Source organism: Tympanuchus pallidicinctus, unplaced genomic scaffold (assembly GCF_026119805.1).
Source record: "Tympanuchus pallidicinctus isolate F22 unplaced genomic scaffold, pur_lepc_1.0 scaffold3, whole genome shotgun sequence".
NCBI classification, from domain to species: Eukaryota; Metazoa; Chordata; class Aves; order Galliformes; family Phasianidae; genus Tympanuchus; species Tympanuchus pallidicinctus.
In genome coordinates this window covers 49,876,940-49,898,434 of record NW_026294747.1, presented here as the reverse complement: position 1 = coordinate 49,898,434, position 21,495 = coordinate 49,876,940, and the positions used below count along the sequence as shown (strand labels likewise).

At 49.8% G+C, this 21,495-nt stretch overlaps 1 protein-coding gene across 1 annotated transcript in view; it reads right to left on the bottom strand.

Annotated features, from left to right (window-relative positions):
• Nucleotides 1-14,023, bottom strand: part of KIF26A (kinesin family member 26A) — a 96,470-nt gene extending 82,447 nt beyond the window's left edge. The window contains exons 1-2 of the mRNA XM_052693820.1: nt 13,746-14,023; nt 13,295-13,558 (exon numbers count right to left, since the gene is read on the bottom strand). Of these exons, the coding sequence (XP_052549780.1) occupies nt 13,295-13,558; nt 13,746-13,799 (318 nt within the window). The 5' untranslated portion in view covers nt 13,800-14,023. The remainder of the gene's footprint in view (nt 1-13,294; nt 13,559-13,745) is intronic.
• Between the last annotated feature and the right edge of the window lie 7,472 nt (nt 14,024-21,495).

Genomic DNA, 21,495 nt, shown 5'->3' with positions numbered 1-21,495 from the left:
CTTCTGGATGTACATTTATAAGAAAAATACAAGTAATATCGCCCAAATATTTGCAGAAATTGTTTCCTGAGCTCATTACCACATCAGGGTTTTGGAAAGAGATGTTTATCACCATGACTCCTTCATGTAGTTCCTGGCAGAGCCAGTGACACACTGTAACATATCTCACATCCATCACACCATGGGACGTGCCACTGAGAGCCCCATGCTGAGAAGCAGCACACCCAACTCCCTTCTGCCCTGTCATTCCTCAGACAGATGTCCTGTGGCTACTCAGGGATGTGCTTTCAGAAGGCACCCTGCAAGCACAAGTATCCTAAAAATTAACAGAAATTTGGAAGAATGTTACAGGCAAACAAACAAAAACCAACAAGCCAGGCTAAAGACTAATCAATTATATGTGGCCCTGTAAAGGGCCAGAGATGCTAGGATGCAGAAAGAAGTAATCCAGAAGCTGCAAAGATATTGCTTGGGTTCAGTGCTGAACATCCAAAACTATTGTCAATCTCTTGAAGACCTCCATACCAACAGTGCACACGAGAGCACAGGCAGGCAGCCAAGCAGGCTGGGAGAAGCAGGCATGAGGCAAGGATGCAGGAAAAACACTACTGCTCACTTTAATGCTATCAGCTCCTCTCTGCCTGAGGATATTTCCTACCTCTACCTACAAACAGAGCTTCCAAGCCCTTAAGTAAACATTCTTTGAAGATAATGAAGCTTATTCTAATCTCACATTGGTGACACTCCTGCATTGTATTCAGCTGAGCTACAAGACTCCTGGGTAACTCCTTTGTAAAAATCAGGATTACCTTAACTCTTTGCTCTTACACAGACTTAAAAGGATCTTGTCAAAGCATAGAAAGAGACAGCTTTTTCACTCAGCACATCTACTTTTGTTGTTGTTGAGTAATCAGAGACATTTTCAGCTCAATCCTTTAGATGTGGATAAGCTGCTTCTGTACCCTAATGCTTAATGAGACAACCCTCCATACCAGACCTCTCACTGCTTCCACAGGAAGCAGGACCACAGCCATTAGAAAAGAATCGTAGAATGCCTTGAGTTAGGAGGGACCCCAAGGATCATCAAGTTCCAATCCCCCTGCCACAAGCAGGGCCACCAACCTCTCCTTTTAAATACTGGAAGGCAAATGGCTGTTGTTCAAGTGGCAAGAAGAAATAAAATTGGATCAAACTTGGACTAACAAGAGGAACTGAAGCAAAAACTACAAAAATAAAACACAGAAAAGTAACAACCTTCCAAAGCGTCACTTAGACAACAATGCTTTTGTATTCTCTCTTGTGTTCTCTTCCCAGGGTCAAGTGTTTACCGCTATTCGGCATCTCAGTTCTTTGTCTGTCTACGTTTCGTTGCACCCAATCATACAAGTGTCAAGTCCTATCACAGTAATGAAAAGTTCAGTGAAGAAGCTGGGGTGGGTCAGAAAAGCCAGCCCCGCATCTAACACATCTTCCACATAATCAAGAGACTTGGCAGTAGGAAGCTGCAATCCAGCTAAAATCTTACAGTACATTTTGCTCTTGGGCTACATGCACTTAAGAAAGGTCATGACCAGAATAATAAGGACATACAGTACAAACTTGAGAAAAGGAGCTCAGATACCATAGTGCTGGTGCAGCATAAACTCTGTTCTTCAGATGTCCTTACTTTCCCAAAGGCAAGACCACTACCCTCTTATTTCAACTGCTTTCAAATGCCACAGGTTGGGCTGAATATTCATGTTCAGAATCAGTCCAAAGGCAAATAACTTTTGGAAAGTCTGCATATTATCAGTCTGAGTTGTTTGCCCCTTAGATATACTGCTGTTAGATTTGGATAAGCTATGTCTGAGCTGTACCAAACAGATCCTGGCAGTGTTCCACCCCACTTTTCAACACAGGTAATCATATTCCCACTGAACGGAAAAATGAATAGGATGTGCTGTTTAAAAAGGACGTAGAGAAATGAATTTGAAATACGCACACTGATCCAACATTGTTTCGCTGGTGTAAATCAACAGAAAACACACAGAGCCAATAGGTTTCATTTTCCACCTGTTAACAGAGGCTTCCAATTCCATTTCCAATAAATGAACCATGCTGCAAACTGCTGTGAAATGAGAATCCACTGCTGTATTTATCCAAAGACAGAAGAGATCTACTGCCAGATGCAGGACTACAAATTGTTGAAGATGCTCTTCCTTAAACCCAACCATGACTCCTCAAAGGGTTGTTAGCAAAGACATGACTACTTTTCACTGCCAAACAGCCTTGGCAAATGAGCAAATAAGCACAAAGCCCATTCTTCCATACAGAAAAAGAGAGAAACCCATTCACTGTCTGAGATTCACAAATACAACATATTAGCTTGAGAAGCTCTAAATCATGCAAACTTTTTTTTTTTTTTTTTTTCACTCTTTGTATGGATCTGAAAATTGAAACTGGAATAAAAAGCAACTTCACCAGAGGTCAGTCAAGCAGCAGTAAGAATGCACAAGGTGGCAGGTTAAAGCATCTCACAGTTACAAGAGTGTAAGCATAAAATTCAGAGAGGGCCCTCAGGGATCCCAATGTAAGACGTGAAGATGTAATTAAAAACCGTAAATCCATCACAAGAAAAATATGTAAACTTTAATGTATTAACTTGTATTTTTCTTCCCCAAACACATTTGGGTTACTCTACGCTCCTCTGGAGCCTACAAATAAAAAATTTACAGTACCAGAAGAAATATTTCTTAATACGCAATTATCAATAATAAATTATTTTTATTTTATTCTTACAGGTAATTGCTTAAAGAAGTTCTCTTAGCAGACTGCTAAGACTCTGTGTATTATAAATTACTTCAACTGTATCTCCTCTCCACAAAACCCACAAAAGGACAATATCTTACAGTGCTTCCACGCCTCTCAATCATCCACACAAAATTACCCCTGTGAGAGCTGGCTGGAGGAACATCAAACATACGCTCTTTTCTTTGCAACAAAATCTGCAGCAGAAGACAGCAGAATGCCTCACTTCTGCATTCAGTTACGCAAGCTACATTAACACATGAACACTTTAATAGGGGATTCTGAGTTTAGCTTTATATTTAATTACAAGCTACAGGCAGAATAGTTACAGGCCAAATCCTGGCCCACGTTTCACCCACAGCATAGTTTTTAAGACAGCTTACAAAAGCTCTGCAATGCCCTTAGTTCATGTTAAAGCTAAGAAACTTCCAAAGGTGGTACTTGAGACAAGCCAGCCCTCCCATCTGCACATCTACTGGAGAAAGGAGCACTGATGTCGCCCTGAAGTGACTGTCAAACACACCTGTGCCTCACCTCATCCTTCAAAGGCCATTATGGATCCCTACTACAGTTCTTAGATATTTTGTAGCTTTTCATCACTAGTGACTGCTTCATAAGGACTAGATGGTCCAGGCCAGACAGGCACGGGAACATCTTTCTTCCTCACAGTGCCCCCAGCAATAGGACATACACCTGGAGATTACAGGATCACACAGGGATCTACATCACACTCAGCTTTGTTTCTTCTCTGATTCACAAAGCTAGGTCCCTGCAACACACATATATATGTGCTCAGCACAAAACGGATCCATTATCATAACACAGCCAACACTTCTCAAATAACACCTCAGTGCGCTAAACATCCCTTTTTCTAATATTTAATACTCTTACTAAATCCAGGCCAAAACACCAACACAACTCTGCTGCTCTTACAGCACAACAAGAGCACAGCATTGAAAGAGATTGGCATTCTCTTCACATTTGTTCTAAGAATACTCTGCATACAGAAATCAACATCCCCCTCACCCTGGCTGCCAGGAATTAGCTTACTCAACTATCTACCTACCGTTGTTTTGGTCATTTGGATGCCAAGAGCTCTGGCATCACTGGTAAAGCTTTATCTGCTGAACACAGGCCAAATCTATCCAACTTTTGCTGACTATTTATTGCAGCTGAAAATCATTTACTTTCACAAAACAGGCCATGAGGGGATGCGCCCAGTCTGGGCCAGTGCCGGACTGTCCAGTCCTCTCAGCAGTCTTAGCTTCTGGAGCTACTTCCACACTAGCACCTACCAAGGACTCCACAGACAAAGCACATTTATAAGGTTTGGCTCTTAGCCACTCTTCCTCCTGGGAAGCGTGCCATTGTTTGCTGTAGCCTGGCTGCAGCTGGGCAGTGGATACAAGCAGTTGCTTTTACACCACACACTCCACACTGTTTGGTATTAAAGAGAGGGTCTGTTGTAACACCAACATGTTCCATCCAGAGGCATTCAAAGAGAACCCAAATGCTACTGAGGGAAGACCTGAATGCTTTGAGCAGAAGAGCCCAGTCCTTCTACAGCTGACCAAAAAGCAGTAAAGGAATTGAAACAAGGATGGTCAAATTTCCCGATCATATGAGCAACTCATATGTTTTCATATTCCAGACAGCTGTTAAGACAGTTAAGACTTGTGGCCTTTCAGTATTTAAAGGGAGCTTGTAAACAAGACAGAAACCAACTTCTCACATGGTTTGATAGTGATAGGACAAGGTGTAAGGGCTTTAAACTAAAGGAGAGAGATTACATTTTAGGATTAAACTCTTTAGTCAGAGGGCAGTGAGGCCCTGGCACTGCTATCCAGGGAGCTGTCGGTGCCCCATCCCCAGAGCTGCCCAAAGCCAGGTTGCATGGGGCCCAGGGCAGCCTGAGCTGGTGGGGGGCAACCAGCCCATAGCAGGGGGCTGGAAATGGGCAGACTTTAAGGTCCCTTCCAACCCAACTATTCCATGATTCTACAATCCCAGAGTTCCAGGAGCCAGTGTGCAGCCTGTGAGCGATAACAGCTGCCAGTGACTGCTATAGGATGAGAACAGGATACATACCACTAGTCCAGCATGGTGCCACTGACCTGAGCCACCCCTGCAGGCTGACCTCCTCCAAACACCAAGCAGCACTGCATGATGGACTATAGGCACAGCCATCACCTCTCAGCTGCTCAGCAGTCAAGATAGGAAAAGCAGCAGGCATGAAAAAAAAACTTTTACCAAATAAAACTGCATACAAGCTGTAAGAAACTGCTGTACTCTGAAAATGACAGCAATGCTAAAAGGAATAAATACATGCTACCACAAACAATAAGGTAGGAACAACACAAGGCAATAAAGAGAGTACAGTGCAGACTGAGTACATCTAACTTCCCAAATGACTTAAAGTACAAAGCCAAATGCTGGCCATTTGCAGTGTAATCAGCACTGATCAACCCAGACACACTGACAGCAACACAAACCACACTGTAACAAGTTGTGTGTTGTGGTAAAGCAGAAAATGCATTTAAACATAATCTTTTGAAAGCTGTGAGAAGTTGGACTAATACTTCACCGTGGCTGTTAGTGCTGAAAGCCAGTCAATGCCAAGCCTAGCTAGAAGTATCACATTTCGGAGCTGTACAGAATACTTCCCATCCTATTCACCCAGCAGTGCAAAACCCCTCAGCAATAGCCAGGGAAGATTTGCTAAGAGCTAAATGAAAATTGATCATTTTCCCACAGGTGCCCAGCATTTCAATCAATGCTGCGCAGGTATTGACATATGGTAATGCTGGCCCAACCCCAGCAGAAGCTGAGAGCAGTCTGCCAAATTCCAGGAATGCTGATCAAAGACTGATTTTAAGGCCTGACTCAGAAAGAAGGTTAATTGTGTGCACCTAAGCCTTTTTTTTTTTTTTTTTTTTTTTTTTTTTTTTGTGATCAAGTGCTGAGATTCTGCTGATTCACCCTACATTTAAGTGATGCATACAACAGTCAGACTGGTAGTGATGAAACAAACTTGCAACAATAGCATTACACTGCCTAAAATAGGTGGGTTTATTTATACCAGCTAAACATTCTTTCTCCAGCATGAAAATGAACATCTGCCAGTTACGCCCTCAAAGTTCACTCAGCTTCAAAGCAAAGCGGTCAGTGCAAAGAACTATACAGCAGAAGCTTGCATTCACTTAAACTTATCCTACAAGAATACACTGCTTCTGCAAAGAAAAATTAGCCCCACCCTTGGCTTGGGATAATCATTTGAAGCCTTGCTCTTGGATTTCTGTACAAACTTATCTTTTTTTTTTCCATTTCAAACCAAAACATTTCAAATGAAAGCTAATAAGTAACACACTTTAGCATGAAACTTCAACAGCGGAAGAGGGACTGAAGCCACTGAAGAGCTCCTGACTTACTGCAGGGGCACACCCCATTTCCTCAAGGCAGCATTCTGGCATCATCGCAGGGATCACAGCCTGCAGATAAGCCCCTTTTAGATGCCATTGGTACTGCTTTAATCCACACTCTTGGAGCTGATCTGATACCTGCTACTTAAGCAGGCTCCACTTTGCCTGGACTTCCTCTGCAGCACTTTCCACAGCCTCACCACTCCTCTCCAGGAGAGCTAGCAATTTTCTTCACAGATTATCTGACGTCTCTGGCTTTGTTTGCTGCTTTTGCTGTCGCACAGACCCCTCCCTCAAATCCCCCTGGGAAAGACAACCAATCTGAAAGTTGGTTGTCAAATTTGGTTCACAGTTGTGTCACAGAATGCACTGGTTTCTGTGTTCCTATGTTATTATATATTTCTCCTTGTTAGGTTATTGGGGGAGCAGCCAGCCCGACTAAGAACAGTAGGCAATGATGCTCAGTGCCATACGAGCCAACAGACAGGGTCCTCACTACAATTACCAGAAATGGACAAAAAAATGGAAGAAATTTAGCTCTGCTGGGCAAAGGAGAGGTTAAGCACATGAATATCAGGCAGCTTATCCAAATTCACACAAAGGCAGCAACAGGTTTAGGGGTTAAACTCATAACTTGCATCTCTACCCAGTGTCTGAACAATTCCTCCAATGGCAAAGGCAGCAGCAGGAGACTCAATTCCCATAAAAGTAAGGTCCAGGTTATCTCCCATCAGGTACCCATTAGAAATACTACACAGAACTAGTAAACACTTGTAAAAGAAGCCAACCTATTCCTGATCAAGTGCATGGCCAATAACACAGACAGAACTCTCGCCTTCCTGAAGGTGCTTTCCATTAGTGATATACTAGAAATGTAAATACAAAACAGTTATTCCAGTGCTGCAGGTCTGAGGTCAGAGGTGAATTCAGACAAATCAAGTTTCATAGATTTCCAGTAAGTAAATACATAAATACATACATAAAAAGAAGATATGATACTCTCGATTTTACAGCAGCTGCCATATTCACTGTGAATAATATCCAAACAGATGTAGTTTGTGAAAGTAATCCAACTTTGACAAAGGTAACAATATCATCATAGAAAAGTCTTCCAGAGGACAAACATGCAATTTCATATAGATTTTCCTCCTCTACACAGAGTAGAGCAAAGCCTCCACTCATCATAATGAGATGTTCCTCAGCCAGATGAAAGCCCCGCTGGTTCTTCCCTACATCAGCATCTTCACGGAGGAAATAGGATTTGGACCCACAAAGTGAAAGCCAACAGATTGGTTGAGCTTGGAAGGAAACTCTAGATCCAACCAGTCCAACCTCTGTTCAGGGAGGAACACCTAGAGGAGGTTGCCCTGGACCACATCCAGACAGTTCTTCATCACCTCTAGGGAGAGAGACTCAGCTGTGAGGTACCCAGGCAGCAGGAAACCTAAGCAGCAGCATATACTTAGTAGACAATTCTGCTGTTGAGAAAGCCAAATACCCTGTTGGCTCCAGCCGTTCCCTGGCACTGTCAGGCCCAGAGGAGCAGCCGCTATCAGCTGCTGTTGGCCATGGGAGAAGAGGATGACTGCTGCCTCCTGTAACCTCCCTGCAAACAAGCCAGAGGCTGGGATCACTGTAGGTGGAAACTCTTGGCAAAAACAATAAAGCAGCAACTACATATTTCAACAGGTTCAAAGTAACCTCAGATGTTAGCAGCAGATGCTCTTTTCCACCCCCTGGGATTTTGAAATGGTTTATGCGTTTCCTCCCTTTCCCCTAATAGGGCACGGTGCTGAAGGCATTAGCCGCAGCAATACTAATTACCCCCAGCTAGCTGGAGACCGCAGCACCTCCAGCTAATTGCGCAACCCCTGCTCCCCCTCTGCAGATCCCCCAGCGAGAAGGTCTGTGGCCTCAGGCATCCCGACTGTAGCATAATCCTACTCACCTGTATTTTAAAAGGGCTTGAAAATCCTAAATGTCTAGAATAAACCCATTACAGTTAGTTTCCGCAGCCTATCGTACAGCATGGAGATTGCTGCACAGACTGAAACAAGTGAATGGCTCGTGTCAACATATCTGACACTGTGTTGTCACTAAGCCTGTTATTAGACTGCACAGTTCCTGCAATCGGCATCTGAGCTCATAGCCCCAAGCACTCTGCAGCCGAGTCCCTGCAAGAGCCTCTCTTGCAAAATTTAATATTAAAAGTGCATCTCAAAAAATGCCCTGTAGTTTCATATTTATTAACTGAGACTTTTCCACTTACGTATTTTTGAAATGTTAAATACAGAACATTTTAAGGTGCACTCAGTGCTTGTAAATACCCCTGAAAACTCAATTACTCTGCAGAGGTATAAGACACAGTTCTGCTGTTCAGCATCCCTTATCCACGTCAACCTGTGTCCTATGGAAAGAAAAACAGCCCTTTGGTTAGGGAGGACACTGAGATTGGCCAAGACTCAGGTCTTTCAGCCTTCCCCTACAGCTTTGGAACCTGTCAAATGATCTGAAGTTGAGGTGAGAGACTCACAGCAAGTGCCCACAACTCCCAGGCAACACAAAGAAGCACCTGGGATCAGTACAGAAGCACAAGGAAGAGCCAAGGAGATGACCGATGCACTCATCCAACCAAACCATCCTTCCTGAGCTCTGCTGCTGGTGGAAATACATGGGGTTATTTAGCATGAATGAGAAACCCACAGGGAAGTACATGCTGTTCCCAAAACTTTGTTCTTTGTTTCCTGTTTGAGTGATGCCATCAGCATCACACAGGTGTACCCATGGATGTGGGAAGCAGCAGGTGTGGTGGGAGGCAGCCCAGCAGCACGGCCGCATGCCTGAAGCCTCCTGGGACTCCCCTTCAAGACAGCAGGTTCCTCCAGCTCAACCCAAGTAATACAAACATCAAGGAATGGAACACCTCTCCTCTAAGAGCAGGCTAAGAGAGCTGGGGCTGTTTACCCTGGAGAAGAGAAGTCTCCAGGGAGAGCTGAGAGTGTTTCAGTATCTAAAGAGGGGCTGTAAAAAGGAAGGAGACAGACTCTTTAGCAGGGTCTGTTGTGACAGAACCAGGAGAAACGGTTTAAAACCAGAAAAGGAGGGGAGTTAGACTGGATGTAACGAAGAAATTTTTTGCAATAAGTGTGGTGAGGCATTGGCACAGGTTACCCAGAGAGGTGGTGGATGCCCTGTCCCAGGAGACAGCCAAGGTTAGTCTGAATGGGACTCTGAGCATCTGATAGAGATGTGAGTGTCCCTGCTCACTGCAGGAAGTTGGACTGGATGGTCTTTAAGAGTCTCCTCCAACTCAAATCATTCTATGTATTATTCTATGAACACAGAAAATACTGAGGGCATGGTGAGCCAGAATCAAATGATTCATGGCTCATTAGCAGCCAAGGGCATGAGCTGTCCTGGTCACCAGCACAACAGAGCAGGACTGGTAAAACACCTCTTTGTATCATACCAGCCATGGCATACCGGGATGGCTAGGTATACAGGGAACACAGGGCTCTATGTATTAGGAAAAGTACTTTCCATCCCAAGGGCACACACTGCTCCTTCACCTCTCAAACACTACTGGAGCACTTCAGTGGTGTGCTCCATATAGCACGCAGTGAAAGTAATGCAACAGGGATCTCAACAGGGAAAAACAGCAGCTCCCAGAAAGTAGAACAGTGAGAACTCAGCTGAACTCGTGATAATGCAGAGCTCATGCCTTCCCATCCCATACTGCCTGCACTGCACAGCACAAAATGCATGGGCTGGGGGCAGATGAAACAGGGTCATCCTTGGGCTGGGAGGGACACAGTCCTCTGCTAACTGCCTCCAAGGAAAACTTCCTCTCGTCTTGGCCTTCTCTTAGCCCCGATGACAAACTCCTATTTCGGTAGAACTGGGTACGGTTGTTACTCAGCTCATTGCACACCTCACACCATCCCTGCCTGTCCCTTCCCTGGGGGGCACACCTGGTTCCCACACACACCTCTCTGGACGGGCAGCTCGTTCTAGTTTACCGAGCAGGGATGTCACACGACTTAATTAATTAGCACTTGGTGAAGTACTGAGAAGATGATTTTAGGTGCTAAGTATTATTATTACTAATTTAATCCACAGCTCCATTCAGTCCTCAGCCTCTCTTGTGAAACTGCCAACAATGATGCCAATTAGCGGTAATTGTCGGGGTGGCTTTCGAGGCTCCTTGCCAGCCAGGCAGCGACCACCAACCCACCTCCCCAGGCTGCCAACAGCAGCAGCTTCCAGGCACATCCGGACCTCGGGAGACCATTACAGCTCCCCAGGGACACGGCCTGCAAGGCACATGCAAAACTTTTAATTAAGGATAACATGAGGCACCTATTTCATTCTTTTCTTTTTTTTCTCCTCCACTTGTTCAGTGCATGACCCAGCAGCTGATGCTGCAACACCCAAATGCCAATCTGTGATACTTTCTGCAATTGAACTTTGCTTTTTTTTTTTTTTTCTCCCCCATTCTCCTCATCCTTGCTGATTCTGATTCATTCACAGCCTCACTGTGGCAGCAAACCGTAAAGACAGCAGCAGCAAAAAGAGGGGAATTGGCAGCGTGGGGTGCAATAAATCTAGTATTCAGAAGAACTGCAAAGGAGTTGTAATATAAGCAAAGAGGTCTATCTCTATATCGTTTGTCAACAGAGATTTAGAGAACTTGAAAAAGCCCCAAACAACGAACAGCATTCTGTAATCAATGCACATCATCTGAGCACCGAAACTTTACATTATTTATATATTTTAAATAAGTCTAATTGAAAGGACAGCAACACACAAACGATGAATCATCACCCTCCTGAGCAATTAGATCTGTTATCCCCACAGACTGCAAACAGAACCTTGGTTTTTTATTCTAATGTGAATTCAATCCCCTGTCAGCTGCCCCACGCAGAAGAATACAACTGCTCCCTTTCATCAGCATAGATATCAACAGCAGGAAACTGGCCCTTCTTTCATCTCCCAGGCTCCCACCCACCTTTCCAAAGGGCTTTAAACCAGGTGTGGAAATCTTTCTCAACCTGTGCTGAAAGATCCCTTCACTGCGACAGCAAGGGACAGGGCTGTGAGAGCAGCGTGCTCCCAGCAGCAGCCTCCTGCATTCGCTCTCCTGGGAGCTGCTTCTTCCTCTGACAGTGCATTAGGAGAAACTCTTTGGACCTTTAATGTACAGGCAAGAAACTCAGGAAGAGGAGCTGCATTTTCAGATGTCTTGTTATATAATTAAACAAGAAAGAAAGAAGGGGGGGGGGGGAAATGCAAGCTGCCTTTCTGGCACAAACATTACAGTGTGCTCAGCCTGCCAGCTTATTGCATCAGATTCTCACTGCATGGCCAACAAGCTGCAGCTGAGCACCCAACCTCTGCTGGGTATCTCCTGCTATCTGCTGGGCAGAAGGTAGTGAGTGGGGTTGCTTGCTGCATCTTCCTACCTAAGGAGCAGCTCACTGCCTGACTGAGGGGCCTGTGAGCTGTCAGTTAAGGCTGGAGGTCTCATGCACACTGGAAAACTTAGTTTTAAAAGACCCCAAGTATCAGTATGCTGCTCATCCAGTACCCCCCAGGTACCCGTGACTCCGTGACTAAGCCTGTCAAGGTTCCAGCACTGTGATGATGACTCTGTTATTACTTTCCTAGACACGCTGCAGAAAAGCAGGATTCACTCATTCATTCACCCGTCATCGAGTGCTTATAAAGGACCGGAGGGAAAGGACCACACAGACACAGCCCTTTGCTCCCCACACACCTGGCCAGCTCCTTCCCCACACCGCTCATCCCATCAGGGATGGGTCCCACCACAGCAATGGGAATTAGATTGCGTGCACACTTCTCCAGCCCTATCACATGGATCTCACAATGGGAATTAAACCATCCATAAAACAAAAGGTCTGACAATCCTGACCTGAGACCTTTACGCTGCAGAAGAGGAGCTCGTATTGACCCAATGGGTCAGCACAGGGACTCCTATTGATTTCAAAGTGTTTTGGGCCAGGCCTGAGAATGCAAACCTCACTGACACTGCTCCACAATGCACTTCCAAACAAAACTATATTTAGATTCAATGGGAATGCTGTAGATCATACAGGAAATCTTTGAATGAAAATGAAGGTCAATAGGGTTTGGCTTCCTCTTCAGACTCTCCCCTCTCTCCCCCCTCAAAGCCCCCCTATTCTTACAGCCATCCAGATAAGCATTGTTTAGAAAACAATACCTCTCTGCCAAACGTTATCAAAAAACCATGACGGGTTTTTGGTGCCCTGAAACAGAACCTCGGGGTCTTCTACTGCATTTTGCACTATCACTGAACTCCAAAGGTCTCCCCAGGTCCCAAGGCTCAGTGCAAAGGTTTTTCCATCTGTATCACCTTATGAAAGCTTTGTTTCACACAGTTACTTAAGGAAGAGACACACCAGAAGCAGTGGTAAAGATTTCTTATAGACAGAAACACAGAAGGAGGAACAGTGCACATCTGGCCATCTCTGGAGCGTTTATGCACTTTATCCACTCACTGCCAGAGTCACCACAAGCAGCAGACTCGAGAGAAACCACCCTGAATGACTCCAGGACCTCAGGAACCCGAGGGAAACCTGAGGAACACCGGGCAGCGAGAGCCCCGCAAAGCTCCGCTCCGGCTTCCTCCCGACCACCACCACGGGGGGAACGCGTGTGGGGACATACGGGGATGTCAGCGGTGTTTCACGTCCTCCTAGGAGGAGGAGCCGAGCTGAACCCCCTGCAGTCTCAGTGCGCTTCCACAAACGGGACAGTACAGGGGAAGCCTGGATCCGCCGCTCCCTGTGCCCGGACGGCGTTCGCCGTGCCGCCCCGCTGCCTCCGTCAAAGTCACTTCTTATTTCAGTTTCTTTATCCCGGCAGCCGACGGCGTTACCCGCGCAGAGAACACGCAGCGGCACTTCCCGATAAACCAACGCCTGCAAACCCTGAAACTTTTGCAGCACCCTCCCGCAAAACGCCGGGGGTGCCATATCCGCGGGGCACACACCTGCGCGCCCCGGGACCGAGTTTGCCCCCTCCCGGAGCCGGCAGCCCTCACTTACCGGCGGGGCGTTGGGCGGGCAGCCGCCTGCAGCCAACCTGGCCGCCTGTTTCCTCAGCTCGGCCAGCTGCGCCTGGCAGCTCCGGCACCAGCCCCCGGCCGCCGCCCGCTCCAGCGGCCGCGCTTCGCTCCCGACGGCGGCGGACCCCGCTCCTTCGGGCGGCGGGCGGCGGGCGCAGCGCTCCTCCTCGGGGACGGCGGAGGAGGCGGCGGACGGAGATTTTTTCCGAGGGGAGAGCTCCCGCCCCGCGCTCCCCTCCGCCACCTGCGGAGAGAGCAAAGAGAGCTTCAGCGCCGAGCATCGCGGAAAGCTCGGCACCACTCCCACCCACCTCAGCCACCCGCCCCGCGGGGGGGAAAATAAATAAATAAATACGCGGCAAAATGAAATAAATAAATAAAGTTATCAAACAAAAAACCTACGAGCGGGTAGCAGCGCTCCCGCAACTCACCCCCTCAGCCCGGGGTTCCAGCCCCAGCCCCTTCCTCCCGGTCACCGCGCTCATGTTGGAGGATGGGGACGCGGCCCCGCTCCGCTACTGCGGGCGGCGAGGTGCCCGGCGGTGCGAGGAGCCCATGGTGGGCAGAGGGAGAGGCGGGGGTCGGTGCTAAGTGATGCTGCCTCCCATGCTGCGGACGGAGCGAAGTTTGGGTCGAGAGAGGGAGGCGGAGTGAACTCCCCACGGCGGCAAGGAGAAGGAGCCGGAGCACGGGAGCACGTCGGAAAAAAGCTGCAGAAGTGCTCCCCGGGCAGGGGAGGAGGGGCCGGGCGGGGTGGGGTAAGCGGGGCGGGCTGGGGTTGGGTTTGGAAGGTGAGGGGGTGCTGTTTTCATAGCGGCCCTACGGGACCGTCCCAAACCGCTGTGATCGGCGTTTTGTGCAGACAGCCCCGAGTTCCGCAGGAGCGGGGCGAAAGGGAAGGGGTGCCGCGTGGCTGCTGCATCGGGGAACCCCGCGGGCATCGGGGGTTTGGGAAGGTCCCAGCGCAACTCTGCAGGTGCCGGGGTTGCCCCCGCTTCTACCGCATCCGCCCTCCCCGGGCCGGCTCCGCAGCCGCTCGCGACTGTTGACCCGACAGATGGGGAAATTAACGCTCGCAGTTAATTGTCTACTTGGCTGCCGCTCCGGCTCGTGTATTTAGCACTTTTTTTTTTTTTTTTTTAAGTTTTTCTCCCCCAGAGAGGGCCGCAGGCGCCGCTGTCTTCCACTCCTCCCGCTCTCCCTTAGCACGGTGCGATGCTGCCCGCGGAGCGCGGGGGGAAAGCCGGGACGGGCGGGCGCTGTGCGTGGCTCAGTCCCTCCCCGGCTCTGCCGTCGCTGTGGCTATAGCGCCACCTTCCGGCCGCGATGCGGTACCGCACTGCCGAGTTCGGCTCCCTGTTCGACCCCCGGCTACGCGCAGTGGGACCGGAGCACAGCATTGCGCTGCGGAGAGCAGCACCCAGCACGGGGAGTTGGGAGGAAAATGCACAGGGCTACGCGTTAATTCCCCCCTCCCCGAGAGACATCCTCTACTCCTTTCCATCAGACGCCTTCTTCACCGCTTAAACTTTCCTGACCACGTGTTTGAAGAGCCCCCTTCTAAAAAATACAAATGGGAGCCTGTCCCCTGGGGGCTGGGGCGGTCGTGTTCGCCCCTTACACAGCTTTACGATACCCGCGCACCGTTGCCCGGAGCCGTAACAAAGTTTCGGGTATTTCGCGTGCCCGAGTAGCTCCCGCACAACGCTCCATCGGAGACGTTCTCGGGTTGGACGGGGGCGGTGCCCCCGCGCTTCTCCGCGCCGCTCCGCGGAGCAGCCCGCACTGTTCGTGGTGCTGAAAGCCCGCAGAGCCGCCAACTTCGCTCCGCTGGAAGTTTGCCGTCGACCCAACTCCCCCCTTCCACCCCCCGTTCCGTCCCGGGCCGGGCGAGGTGCCCTTACCTTGGCTTTGCGCCTCAGGAGGTGGCTGGTGAAGCCGAAGATGATGTCCGAGTCCAAGCACAGAGCGCCGATCTCCAGCAGCCCGGGGCTTCTCCTCGGGGCGGTTGACGCGTCGGGAGGTTTGGGAAAAGCCATAGTTTGAGGGTGGGAGATATCCGGCTCCTGGGGAGGAGGCGATGTGTTTGGATGCAGAAAGAGAGTGGGGGGGTTGGGAGGGGGAAGGAGAAAAAATAGCAAAAAAGAAAGAAAAAAAAAAAAAAGGAAAAAAAAAAAGGAAAAGAAAAGAAGAAAGAAAGAAAGAAAAGAAAAAATAGCCAACACCCCTCACCCTTTAAAAAAAGAGAAAGAAAAAAAAAAAGAAAATAAACACGCGGCTGCGTTACTCCTTCATCCGAGAGGATGCGCGCCGCCGGGCTGAGAGAGCGCAGCCGGGCACCTCCCTGCCTCTCCCCGCCGCTCTTCCTCCGCTGTACAACCCTCCTCCCCCCCGGCGCACCTTTGCCTGACGAGCGCGGAGCTGCGCCCCGCTCAGCGGCCCGCCGGCACCGCGCTGGGTGCGCGGGGCGGGCAGCGAGCTGCTCCGTCGCCGGCCGCCATCAGCTCCCCGCGCCCGCTGGCCCCGAGCCCGCGCCGAGAGCCGCCTGCCGGCCCCGTCCGTGCTGGGGGGGGGAAGCGGGGGGTTTCAGGGTGGCGGGTCTGTGTGCTTTTTTTCCCTCCTCCTTCTCCTCCTCTTCCTCCTCCTCCGGGATAAGGGCAAGGAGGGAAGAGCTGCCGGTGAGGGCAGCTTAGGAAGGGAAAAGATGCACACGCACAGAGAAAAAAGAAAGAAAGAAAAAAAAAAAAAAAGGGGGGGGGGGGGGGAAGAGAGAGAAATAAGAAAGGGGGGAAAAAGGGGGGAGGGTGGAAGAAGACGAAAAGACGATGGAAAACAAAAAGAAGGGGAAAAGAGAAAAGGGAAGAAAGGGGGAGAAAAAGAAGAAAATCTTGAAGAAAAAAGAATGAAGAAAAAGAAAAGAAAGAAGGAAAAAGGGGGGGGGGGGGGGCAGGGGAGGGGGGGAGGGAGAAGGAAAGCCTGGGGGAGCTCTGGGCTCTAGAAAGCTATAAATATAAGAGAGCTCCTCACCTGGGGGAGGGCGAGGCCCTACGGCTGCCACTGGGGCATCGCAGCCCCGGTCGCACCCCCTCCCTCCCCCTCGACTGCTTTACACACAGGTCCCAGCCCGGGGCCGAGCGTTTGCCCCGGGGGTAGTTCAGGACCAAGGGGGGACCCGTCCCCCCCCCCGGAGGGGCACGCTCCGCTCAGCACGTTAATCCCTTTCTGTGTATTTTGCCGCTGAACAAATAACTCACGTCCTGACAAAGGCATTATCCCGTTTCGTAGCGCCGGCAGTGAAAGTCAGATCAATGGTCTGTTTAGCCGGGTCTCCGGGGGGCGGGTGCCGGCCCGTGCCCGTTTCCCGCTGTCACTGCCTCCGGGCGAGCCCAGGGCTGGGGCCGGCACGTCGGGGTGGAGACGGAGGAACACGGAGAGGATCGTAGATTCGCAGATGGGCTTCGTTTGGAAGGGAACCTTAAGGATGTTTGAATTTCACCCCCTTGCCGTGGGCTGGCTGCCCCCCACCAGCTCAGGCCCCATCCAACCTGGTCTTGGGCACCTCCAGGGATGGGGCACCCACAGCTCTCTGGGCAGCAGTGCCGGGGTCCCAGAGCCCTCTGAGTGTCTAGTCTCTTCTCTTTTAGTTTAAAGCCATTTCCCCCTGTCCCATAAGAAGAAAAGAACTGAACTCTCTACGGCTACAAAAGGACACCCTGTCTTCTTTTCAATCCAGATTTACAACATTCTCACACACATCTTTGTTTGGGGGTTCCAGCCCCCCTGTTAGACAAAGAAGAGGCGGCTCTGCACAGTGGAGGTGGAACCCAGGTGTCCCAGGTAGGCACAGAAGGTCCTGGGGCAGAGTCCTCTCTCCTGGGAGGAGAGAGGCAGTGAAGTGAGATGCTTATGGCAAAGGGGTACAGACTTTTCCAGCTTCCTTACTGCCTCCTTTCCTGATATAGACACCTCAGATTAGTGCCAGCATGTCACCTGGGCCCTGAACCCACCAGGGATGAGGTATGAATGGACACAACCACTGTCCCACCTTGAGCAGTCCCCTCCCCTCCCATAGACCAGCTGTATCCCTGCCTCCTGCCTTGCTGTGCAGTCTCCTCCCACCCCTCAGCTCTGCCATTCTGCCCTACACAAGTGGGATATGTCCCTGTCCCTGCAACGTACCATACCTGAAAGGTGCCACATCATCAAGGTGCTGGGAAGAGGAAGGTAAAAGGAAAAACAATTCAAGCACAATGGTGAGATGGACATCAACTGTCCAGATGAAGCACTGTACACAAGGTATAAATGGACCCATCACCAGAACCCTAGCAACACATTTACTGTGCACTGTGGAAAGAACTTCCAAGAACAGATAAAACTATGTCTCACTGCTTGCTTTGGAGGCATCTGCCCCCATTCCCCATATCTGTAGCCCACATGAGTTTAAATATTCACCCCATGCTAAACAGGCCCAAGGAGGACCTGGGATCTTCTATGCCCTTTGCCCTCCTGCCCATGAGCACTGCCTTTTCCACCCTGCCCTGATCCTACTCCCCAGTTCTGTGCAATGACCCCAGGAAGGTTTTAGGTCTAGATGGGCACTGAGCATCAGGCACCAACAGTCCACGTGCAGCTCAACCTCACCCTAATTGGGGATGTCTCTCTTCAGTTACCCCTCAAAGGGGGAAAATTATCTCAGCCTGCTGCCTTCAGGTGTCTCGCCAGCTGAAGCAGAAGTTATTAGCTTTTATTCAAGGCAGCTAAAGTAAAACATCAGCAGGGTGACAGTACATAATAACGGACTAGATAAAGTCCATTTTTCCTGGGCCCTCTGAAAGTGATCCTCAAGCATTAAAACAGGTCTCTTAATAAATACCTTATCTCCCTGACACAGAGCCCTGGCTGACGATAACCAGACACCCATTACCCTACCTCTAAAATGACCTATTTCCATCAGGGCCACTTCAAAACAGGCTCCTCTTTAGAGACCCCTTCCCAAGGTAGGCAGGGAAGGCATGAAGCCCCTGAACTGGGGAAGCCAAGCAGGGCAGGGGACCCCATTCCCATCTCCAGACAGGGTGGGGGACACTGCATTGCAATGCATCCCCATCCCCCCAGATAAATCACCATGGGGCAAGGCATTCTCTTCATGAGCCAAAATCCCCAAGTCCTCCCACTATGCTTGCACTGGGACAGGGAGTGCTGGGGTCCCACAGCTGCACTGCCCTGGGCCAACCACGGAGATGCTGAATAGAAGAGCAGGGCTAGAGCAGGCAGTTGAATCCCAGTGGTGGAAAAGCCTTGCTCATCCCAATGTGAGCATCCCAGGCTGCAAGATGCTGCTGCACAGGTTGCATGGGACTCATTCATTAAGGTACCATACAGGTGATAGTGGATTTATTAAGTATATTGCTGTGATTTCACATTTAATTTACTAAGAATACAATGGTTTGGGCTAGAGGACCCAAGGGAAATCTAGGCAACAGTGAGCAAAAATCCATGAAATTCAATGTAGCACACTAATCATGGAGGCATTATAGTATTAATTGCTATAATGATACATTTCTAATCCTATCTTACACCATGCCACATAATTTCATTGGGTAAGAGAGGAAAGGAATTAAATTTAGTTCAATACAGGCAAGCGTGTAACTTAATAGAGTAGTTTGACTCCTGCACACTCATGGGTTTAGGGCTAATGTCACGCAATGCGTGCCACGGCAGGGAAGGACAGCATGAGACTTCTGATGCCCTCCCGGAAACCTGGAAGCAATGAGGAAAAGTGCTAGAATTCTGCTTTTCAAGAGGCAATCCGGCCATATAGAGGATAATTAGAATTCGTTGTAAAGATGATTTATCATGTCTATCATTGTGCTTGAAAAGGCGAGGTCACCCATGAATGCTGATGAAATTTCAAAGATCTGCTCCCCAAGGACTTTCTGCATCTGCTGCCCTCTGAGATGGGGAAATAGCCCAGGGCAAGCTTCTCATTAATACCACAGGAAAATATAAGCATTTTGTCAGACCCAACATTTTTCTTCGGTATGATACCTGACACGATTAGACCTTTAAATAACGTGGTAATAGGGCTCACTTTCAGGTTCACGGACTTGGCCTCCCCCCAGGTTTCGCTGGGTAGCAGCACCCGGCCCAGCCCCACTCAGCCCCAAACAAATGCAGCATGGGGTGGGCGGAGGTGGGAAAGCCGCTTTTGATCTTGTTTGTGTAATATGCAAACGAACATCAATGCGAGGGAAAGGGGGGGTGGCAGAGAAAGGAAAGCAGAGCAGGAATAGCCCTATGCACTGCAACACCCCAGAGCTCATGAACAGCCAAAGAAAACATCGTTGGGAAAAGATTAGTGGGACTTAAAAGACAACAATAGCAGAAACGGCCCGACTTAGAGCCTGCACCGAGGAAACCCTACAGAGCCCACCCCGCTGCCCTGGGACCGGCCCCGCTGCCCCGGGCAGGCTCCCGCAGGGCACTGCAGGTTTCGAGGCGTTCACCAGGCACTGCCCACCCAGGGCTGCGTGGAGGGCTTTTGTTTGTTTGCTGTTTGCTTGGCCTCACCTTTATTTTCATCGGGTCTGCTAGGTGGGATTGATTTGTGGGGCAGGCTGTTAAGACCACAAAGGGAAACTTCAGCCCTCACAGCCTGAGGAGAAAATAATGATCGTATCTGTGAAACCAACATGAAAAGCCAACACATCCCACTCAACCCTTGCACGTGTTCAGATGCTGATGTGGCTGCCGCCACCTTGGGGACAAGGGGGTGGACACCTCTGGTGGCCAGGGGGGCTCCCAGAGAATCCTCCCCAGCTGCCCCCAACCACTCCCTGAGGGCTCCACAGGACAGAGTAGGACATACGGGCACCAGATGGGCCAGGAAAGGACAGGAAATGGGAGAAGAGAGGCTAAATGCACTCTTGAGGCAGATTTCCACTCTGTCTCCAGGAGGAGAGGGGCTTGCCAACTCAGTCCTGCTTTCCTCCCCCTCTGCACTCAGGTCTTTCCCTGCAATGCTGCGGCTCCTCCACCTGCTCACTGCACTGCCACTTTCCTTCCACACCCATGGTCCCAGAGGGGCCCAGCCTCTTTTTATCAGACGCATCCCTACCCCTGCAAGGCTGCCTCCCTCATGCACTTGAGGCAATTCAGGCACAGAGCAGATTCCATGAGCCTACAGCCAAGCAGGGGCTTCAGCAAGCCCTGAGTCACAACTTGCCTGTTGGGCAGGGCTGGGTAAAACAACCTGATGCAGGGGCGCCTGCCTGGGCCTGCAGGCATGGAACAGATCTCAGACCCAGCTCTGGCTCAGCCCCTTGCCTCCCTGTGACCTTGCTCTCCAAGAGCAGATCAAACCTCCTTCTGTAAACAACTTGTGAAGGTCGGCGGAAGGAAAGCCTGACACCATTTAATGAGAGACAGTTGCAGACAATCTTATGCTCAGTTGTCCGTGTCTGCGAGGCGTGGGGATTTCTGTCTTCCAGCTTTTTAATTTCCATTCTAATTTGCAAGTCATAAAGAAAGACGGTATGCAATCCATGGTCTCCTGCTTAATTCCTTGTCACCCTAATCATACCAGTTTAACCCTCACTCACTTGCCTGGGTGTTTCTCATGCAAAGCCCCAGCCACCTTCACATCTGTGAAACATGCCCACCCAGTCACATACAGTCCTGCTTGTGCTACACATCTGCACTTCTAATACTATTTCAGTGGCCGCTATCTAGATCCATTTAAGCCGCAGAACGTAAAGTAATAATAATTCTGCCTCCTTTTAATGTGGGTTGGTCTTGAAGAGACTGCGGGTGAGGAGCCAGTCGAAGGCTCGCAGCGCTTCAGCACCACGGACAGCGTCCCCCCCCCCCACCCCTCCCACCGCCTGGCTGCCGGGCGGCTCCCGCGGGCACAGCGGACGGAGGAGTCCGGCCTTGGGCGTACAGCGTGAGCCGAGGGATGTCCCGAGCGCGGACAGCCTTGTCCAAACACTCCTTGATCTCCGACAGCCTGGGACCCTGAACACTGCACGGGGGAGCCTACTCCGGTGCCCGACCACCCTCTGGTCAAGAATCTTAACGCCCAGCCCAATCTTCATGCTGCTTTCTCACGTCGGTAGAGTGAAACAGGATGATAAAGACTTGTAGGGTAGAAATTGGGACCTAGGGGAGGATTAATGTCTG